The sequence below is a fragment of the Silene latifolia genome, chromosome 4 (assembly GCF_048544455.1).
Source record: "Silene latifolia isolate original U9 population chromosome 4, ASM4854445v1, whole genome shotgun sequence".
Classification (NCBI taxonomy): domain Eukaryota; kingdom Viridiplantae; phylum Streptophyta; class Magnoliopsida; order Caryophyllales; family Caryophyllaceae; genus Silene; species Silene latifolia.
The window spans coordinates 110025194-110034166 of record NC_133529.1 but is presented as its reverse complement, the minus strand read 5'-3'; the positions used below and the strand labels follow the sequence as shown (position 1 = coordinate 110034166).

Genomic DNA, 8973 nt, shown 5'->3' with positions numbered 1-8973 from the left:
TTGACCCATATATTATCCTTTTCCATAAAATTTTTACTGATGAGTTTTTTCCATTGCCAGGAGCAAACTGAATTAGGCTTATGTTCAAAAAGTGAACAATTTATCAAATATTTCTTAGTTACCACTTTGACCCATATATTATCATGACTCTTCATTTACTTTCCCGTTTACTCCTCTTTCACCTTATTTCTCCCAAATACTTCCCCCAAATATTTTCCCATAAAAATTCCCTAAAATTTCCGTCATAATCCAAATTAAACCTTAATTATTGAGAGATTGTTCATCCATCACCATCTATCACTTAAGTAATTTATATAAATTGTCCTATCTTTTCTTTCGAATTGATTTAATCTTCTTAACTCCACTCTCTTTATCATAAAGGGCTTCCAATGCATAAATGAACCCAGCCCAATCATCAGATGCATTATCTCTTTCCAATGCCGGCTTCACCCAATCAACAATTTCTTTAACAAACCCGATATCCGAGTACAAAATTTCAAAACAATGGGGAATGAGTTACCTTGAGGATGAGGAACACAATGAAGGAAATCAAATTGGGGAAGAGAGAAGGATGAAGAAGGGAATAAATGAGAAGAAAAACATCTAACATAAATATATAAGCTTAATAAAGGAAGGAAGGAAGAAGGGCAAAATCGTCATAAAATAAATGTTTTAACCCAAAAATTTTCAAATTTGAAAGAAAAGTGGTCTGAAACCGATTTTGGGTGCAAATTATAACCTGAGCTATTAATTTGGGTGTAATTTTAAAAAAAAAAATTGACGTAGGAGCAAGTTTAAAAAAGTGGATTAAGCATGGGTGTAATTGATAATTTACTCTTTATAAAATAGAAAAACAAACGTATAACTGACATACCCAAAAATGGAATAGACAAACAAATGAGCGGGATAGAGGGAATATATCTCTCGAATGATACTCAACCTCCAATGCTATGCTCTTAAAAACCTTGAAAAAATGATTTTATCTTAAAAAGAAAAAAAAAAGCACGTCTATAATTAAGACCAAAGACAAGTAGGGGGTATTTATTTTACTGAAAGTGACTACGGGAGAATATTATTCCTTCGTGCACATAACGTTTACTCTGAAAACTATCCCTGCAAACTAGCTAGCTAGTTCGTGGGTGTCACTAAAATGAGGCCGGCTGAGGAATTCTTCTTACAGCTTCATTCTTTGATTAGTTCTTACAGCTTCATAATTTGCTACTCCCTGTGTTTTGTTGCATTATATAATGAGGTTCAACATTCCCTTAATTACTACACTACAATCCGATTTTAAGGGAACAATATTATTTGTTCACTAACTATTAAAAAAAATTAAAAAAAAAAATTGTGAGGCTAAAGAGATAAAGCATGGCCTCTAATTTGCAGAGATTTAGCCCGTTACTTTTGATAGAGATATTTATTGTGTTGGGCATGGTTAGAAGTGGTGCAAGTGTTTTCCAACCAACTCCATGGAAGCTTGCTCATGCTACCTTTTATGGCGACGATTCTGCCGCTGAAACAATGGGTATGTCTCTTGTCTAATACCAAGTATTACTCTATTTCATACGATTCTGACTGATTTCTGATCAACTGATAATTCGGAAATTCCATAGGCGGAGCGTGTGGATACGGTAATTTGTACGACAGCGGATATGGGACAGATACAGCGGCACTGAGCACGGTTCTGTTCAACAACGGTTTAGCATGTGGGAGTTGCTACGAAATGAAGTGTGTTGAATCAAAGTGGTGTCTTGCTAATGCCGCTACAATTACCGTGACTGCTACCAACAGCTGCCCTCCAAATTGGTACCAGGATACTAACAATGGTGGCTGGTGCAACCCACCCCGCGAACACTTTGACCTTGCCAAACCCGCTTTCAACCAGCTTGCTGAAACTGTTGCTGGTATCATCCCTATCAACTACAGGCGGTATGTTTACCTATTCCATTCTCTGGTGCACAATTAATTTATTCTATAGGACCATTTTATAATTAAGACTAGCCCAACTAAAATAATTAACATATTTGTATAAAAATATTTTATTTTAATAATCTAATATTATATTTTGATAACTTGCACATTTAAATATGTCCGGGTTCATCCTAAGATATTGAGTTATCAAAATAAAATTAAAACGCAAATTTAATTAATATTGGTACAGTCATATGCTATAGGACGGTCCTATAGGAGAGTTGCTGTTATTGTTTATATTAGAAAATCTGAGATGTTTGTTTGGATGACGCAGGGTATCATGTCAGAAGACGGGAGGGATAAGGTTTAAGTTTGAAGGGAACCCAAACTGGTTGTTGGTGTACGTAATGAACGTAGGGGGATCGGGAGATGTATGCCAAATGTGGGTGAAGGGAACCAACACAGATTGGATAAGCATGAGCCAAAACTGGGGTGCATCATACCAAGCATTTTCGCAATTGGGAGGCCAAGCTCTGTCTTTTAAACTACAGTCTTATACTACTGATCAGATTATAATTCTGTACAATGTCGCTCCCGCAAACTGGTGCAATGGGATGACTTATCAAGCCGATTCCAACTTCTATTAATTTCATTTAATGGTTGGACAAGCCTCATTCACATTCATGTATCAGGATTTCATTTTTTTTTTCTTGGTTTGTTATCATTTCTATTATTTTGTTTTTTTACCTGCAACGAGGTCTACAAAAGAGTCTTAGGTGAGATCTTTTGGTTTCGGTATATCATCGCTACTGTAACGGGAAGTCGTGAACTCCTCTACAGCACTAACGTTGACGCCTTACTCGTGTAATTCAAACTTTTATCAATATCATTCCTTATTTGTATTTTTCCCATTCTTCTATTTACTCCTTTTTGATCTTATAGTGTATTTAATTTATATTATATATAATATGCAGACATGGGTCATTAGTTGACATTGATGAAAAATGGTTTAACATGACAAAATGCATACAAAGGTATTACCATGTCAATGGTGAAAAATGAAAATAAGTCATATAAATCATCCTCTATTTACTAAAATAATAGGTGAATTTATGAATTTTTCCGCTCAAATCAAACTAACTTCTAAATTGGGCCCTAACATGTTTGATTGTTTGGTTACTCTCAAAAATTAGGCTTCACATTTTTTATTTTTCCATATAAATGTTAAGTCCACCTAATGATTCTTATTATAGTCAATACTAGTTGGAAAGCTCGTGTGATGCACATGACTCCCATTAGGATCATTTTTAACAATATGCATGTTGAACATCCTAAGAATTTTTTGAACAACAAATTGTACGTAAACGTTGGTTTACATGGTCATAGTTTGGTAGTGTGTAGAAGTTAGCTAAATTGATTTTAAAAAAAAATTAAATATGTTGAAAATTGGAACACACAAAACTTTGAGATTGATTTAGTTGATTATTGATGGATCATCAGTCTGTTTAACATAAAAGGTATTTTCTTTAGTATTAATTATATCAGTTGTATAACATTCAAAACACATTTGTATTATGTAGTTATCTATTCTTATTGTTATACGCACCACTGGTTCAGATAATGTACTTGGAGCGTGGAGATGGATGCTTGATTGTGGTGTATGATTACTTTTGCATGAGATTATGATGTTGGAATATCTGCTGACGAGTGTTTGGTTGTGTGTTGTTTTCTTATGTGCTCTACTGTGATCCATTTGATATTGCCGGCAAATGGTGAGCAGTGAGTATTGACAGGTGTGGATGTTTGAGCTAGCTTGCGGGTTTGGATGGGACATCGACGATTCATTTTCGTGTCATAGCTTGTAACAACCCTCATACTTCAAGTGCCTTACCAGGACCACTTAAGGCATGGGAATGCTACCATCTCGGTTACCCGAGGCAATGTATATCAAATAGACAATAACGAAACGTACTTTATTAAATACTCCCTCCTAGTCTCTATTTTCTTCCCTTTGTTTGTGGGCACGTGTATTAAGGCGAGAAATAAAATAAGAGTAAAAGAGTTGGGTGGGGTTTGGTGATAGGAGAGAGGTATGAATAATTAGGAGTTAAATAAGGAATTGTGGGGCCAAAATATTAAGGAAATTAATAAAATATGGGTAAAAGAGTTGGGTAGGCCTTGGTGATAGGAGAGAAGAATAAATAAAATAAGAGTAAAAGTTTCCATAATAAGAAAGAGGAATAAAACTTGAATAATCCATTTAAGGAAATAGGGAAGAAAATAGTGAATAGGAGGGAGTATAATTTAAGCGATACAGGTCCAAAAACCAAAACTGTCAAAAAGAAATACAACTGTTCCAAAAAGCTAACTCAAATGAAATAATTAAATGTTCAAGACACAGCGGAAGACTTCTAGACATCTCGTGGCAACTCGACCCAGCTATCCCATGCGCATCATCTCATACCTGCTCAATAAGTCACCATCCCCGAATGGATCACCATAGTTTTCAAAACATTTAAACGGGGTCAGTGCTGATTACACAAAACAAAACAATACAACAGAAACAATACACAATCATCCAATTCTCCAACATAAATCCACACACCTGACTACACACTGAAGTGTGTAGTCTTGCCAGAATACCGCTTCAACGAGTATTCCACACCGCTAGTGGGGGACCGCAGCCGTTCCCACCTAAGCCCCGCTCATCTCATCCGAGCGATAACCCATGTTCCTAAATGTGCACATCCCCTTCTGTGGCGGGTTCCACAAAGGGCGAATCAAGGGCGTGAAGCCACTCCCGCAAGTGACTCCACTCAGCCGAGGGCGCACCTCGCGAACCACAGACAATTATACAACCAACCACATTATACCACAACAATTACCATTTACCAATTTCAATACGATATGAATCACAACAATTATCAACCATCAACAACATTATGTAATCAATACTGAGTAGGGAAACCCTACCTGGAATAGCAACCACAAGACCGTCACAGCAGCTAATCAATAATGCTCCTCTACGAAACCTCATCTTATATTCACATATTCATACAATTATCACCTAATCAACATAATACACCCAAAAACCCCCAATTCTACCCAATTAGGGTTTTAAACAAACTCAACGAAACATTATAAAAATTATACAAGAATCTTACTCTTGACGCAACGAACTCAACGGTGTAAAAAACAAGACAATCCAACGATCCTAGCCTTTGGGATTTGCTAACAACGCAAAGAATGAAAACAACGTAACTCTTTTTCTCTCTTGAAAGGTTTTAGAAAAGTGAAAAGTGATTAAGAAAGATGACGGAATCCTTTTATACTAATCACGCGTTATTAACAAAACCCAACTAAAATAACCCGTAAGACTCACTTACTCGATCAAGTAAGTGACTTACTCGATCGAGTGCCCCTTACTCGATCGAGTGTCACACGTACTCGATTGAGTACCCAATAGGCAGACTACTGTTTTGCGTAAAAACATACTTACTCGAGAGAGTAAGCCCCACTCGATAAAGTACCCATAGATATAGAAAACCGTAGTATTACATAGCTTCCGTCGTTGAGTTTTTAGACTTTTTCACCTTTTTGTTTCCAAATGTAATATGTTTGGATTTTGAGACTTGTATTTACATTTAAACTTTATTTTATCTTAACAAATGTTTCATTATGGTCTATTTGATTTACATTACCTCAGGCAATCGAGATGGTAATGCTTCCATTTGCTAAGGTAGGCCTTGTAAGGCTCTTTGGTAAATGAGGGTTTTACATAAACTACCTCTAGTTTAAATCAATGTTAACTACATCTTTCTGAAGCTGCAAGGAAAAACAAAAAAAACCAAGAATTGAGGACAAAGCAAACAAAAAAGAGCCCAACCCAAAACCGATAGCGAGAATTAAATGGCTGGCGCACAAATGGGTAGCTTCCCCAGATATCAAACATCCCCAAAAGACTATGTCGAGCACTTTGCTTGCCTTCACACAATAGAGTGTTAAAGTTTATACTTGTATATAACAGACACTCACGAAAGTTTAGATTTAGTGCAGCTTCCGTCAACCTACACCGCTCGACCATATTCAGATTTCTTATTCCAAAAAAGTCGGTGATTAACTAAGGAGGTGGTGCGTAAAAGAAAACATATTAAAATTAATTATATGTTGTAAAATAATACAAATACAAAATAAGCGACTATGTTTCACAAGCTATGCTGGGTTTCCATCGTTAATGATGCGATAAAGTAAGTCCACATATATGCATGAGTAGTCCGCTACCCGTCATGGCGGCATGCATTTTTGTTCGACATTTGTTACATCTCCTTTCCCCATCTCCCAAAAAACAATTTCCAAATGCCATTGTAATTCATATATATTACTAAGACAAATGCCATGTTAATTCATTATTACGAGTAGACCTAGAACGAGAACTTTCCAAGTTTCTTTCATGGGTAATCTTCAATGAATCATGGCTAGATACTTTGCGTAAAGATGTTCTTTTAGTATGGGCATCTTGTCCCTTACTCTGATCGTCCGCTTCCCTCATTCTAGATTTAGATCTAGTTGAGTACATTTCCCACTTTAATATGAGATTTAATATTTTAGAAGGATCAATTATCTTAATCCTCCCATTCTGGTCACCAAAAACTTGTTTGTGTGAAAACAAGATTAGTATCTTAAGGTGCCTTGGAGGTCGTAACTACCCTCCTACACTTTTTGATCTACCCTTGAATGCAAGGGTTCCAGCCACGGTTGTAGATGCATAATCTAATAAACAACGCTAAATTACTTATAATAATTTAGCGCTCAACAACGAATGATATAATTCTCAAACTTAAACACATGAATTCCCCACGATACTTATATATCAAGAAGAGTCCAATAACACAACATCAACTAGAGTCTTCGCAAGAGTACTTGAGGATGTTAAATTACAAACTAAGGGATAGATGGCTGATTACCTCCATGATTGGATGGGCTCGTCGTGCTACTTCTACTTCTACTTCTAATGCTAATCTATACTACGCTTAAGAGACTAATTTAAGGATAGACTAAGTTGTAGTTGTTGTTTGTTGTTGTTTGAGTTGTCGTTTGCTTGAATGAGATGCCTCCTTATATAGGCGTCATCCGGCTTCTTGGAAACTACTCATTAGTGGGAGACGGTTAGTAAACCGCCGAGTTTTCTTTAAGCTTCATATGGGCGCTTATCATTCCCCTTAGCCGAGCGCTCTGCCTTTTGGACTTCTCGGTCTTCTTGGACTCCCTTTGTCTTTGATCTTTGACTGACTTGACTTAGGCCCAGTAACTTTATTCTTTAGTTCTCAGGACCACATACCGTTAAAACAATAAATTTAGTACCCTAACTAAATTAGGCGCCAACACTTTTAATAGTATTGTATAGATTTGAGTATGGAGGAGTTGATTTTCACATTGCTTATTTTACCCATTGAATACTTTGTACGGATTGTATCAAATTATCCGCTATATAGCCTCAAATCAATCAAACTTGGTTGATTATGTATCTTAATTTGATTGAAGAATAAATATTTGATTGATAAACTTTATTTAATGATCTGACAAATGACTTTTTATATTTTTTTTTGGATTTGATTGTTTTATCAGAATTCTTGATTTTTGATTTATTAGAGTTAGATTAATTTCTTAAGCAGTGTAGGTTAAGGTGGTGGTAGTGTGGACGGCGGCAAAGAAAGGATGGTCGGGGTTTTGGCCGGTCGGTGGGGATGGGAGGACCGTATGTTGGTGGCCTCGGGCATTTGGGGGTGACATGAAAGAGGGGCAGAGCGGACAGTGACGTGAGCGAGACCTGGCGCGGCGAAGGGAGAAGCGAGTGGCGATGAGGAGGTGGTCGGTGGAGACGTTTGCCGGAAACCGGTGGTTGGGTGGATGGTTGGGGTGATTGGGGTTGACGTAGTACGTGATTTCAATGTTGTTTTTCTTCTTTTTATTCTTTTGTTTAAGCGATACAATTGATTATTGTTTATTAGAGAGAGAAAGAGGGTATAATTGTCAAATGCGTACTGTAATGAGTAAATTGTGTATTGCGAAAATAAACATTTTTTTTTAGTGAGGTAACTGCTAGGGGTGGGCACCGGACCAGAACCGGAATCAGCAAAAAGTATGGACCGGGACATGATCGGATTACAAAAATTTCGGACCGGTAACAAACCGGAAAAATTACGGTCCAAGACCGGACCGGAAATTGAAAAAAAAATAAAAACATTAAATCCGTTCTTTTAGGTCCGGTGACCCGAAAAAATCATTTCCGGACCAAAAAGCGAAATCTTAGAAAATGGTGGACCGTAGACCGGACCGGTCCATTTTTCTGGTCCAGAACAAAATTTGCCCGCCCCTTCAACTTCTTCGTGATCCTGAAAATATTTAAAAAAAAATAAAAAAAAAGGAAAAACTGTCTCACGAACTCCGAACTTGACTTTTGACATTGTGTGTAATTGTGTATAGGTAAAGTATTGTGAAAGAAGAAAAACAAAATGCCGATAAGCAGCAGAGGCATAGCTGCGACTGCTCTACCTACTGCGTTCATCCCATCTTGTGTCTATTCGTCTTCTTCATCATCATCTCTGAAGAGTTTATGGATTCAAGTACCTAAGAGGGGGAGGGGGTGAATTAGGTACTATTTAAAAATTTTCAACTTAAACTTTATTGAATTAAAGTAAGTTGTTTGATGATGTGGGAGATAAGTGAATACATCGATTAATATTGAAGGATTAAACGAGTATTAAAAAAATAAACTTGCTAAAGCCTGAAGATAACAATGGTTCTGACTGTTGCTATTCGTCTTAGCGTATGAAGTACAGGCTACAGACCGAATGTGACAGTATATAGAACTGTTACTCAAGAGTAAAGCAAATGACAAAAACTTAACAAAGTAAAGCAGCGGAATAAAAGTAAACGGAGATCAAACAAGAGATTTTGAATTGGTTCAAAGCAAGAACTCAAGTGCCTACGTCCAATCTACTTTTTATTGATTATTTTAGTGATCTACTCCGACTACTAAAAACCCGTACAATAAAAAGACCA

The 8973-nt window shown here is 36.7% G+C and overlaps 1 protein-coding gene across 1 annotated transcript; it reads left to right on the top strand.

Moving 5' to 3' along the window:
- The first annotated feature begins 1232 nt into the window (after positions 1 to 1232).
- On the top strand, positions 1233 to 2778 carry LOC141652406 (expansin-A18-like). The gene is made up of 3 exons (XM_074459860.1): positions 1233 to 1525; positions 1614 to 1929; positions 2246 to 2778. Exons 1-3 carry the CDS (start codon positions 1369 to 1371, stop codon positions 2556 to 2558), a joined length of 786 nt encoding a protein of 261 aa, XP_074315961.1. The 5' UTR covers positions 1233 to 1368; the 3' UTR covers positions 2559 to 2778.
- The last annotated feature ends 6195 nt before the right edge of the window (positions 2779 to 8973 follow it).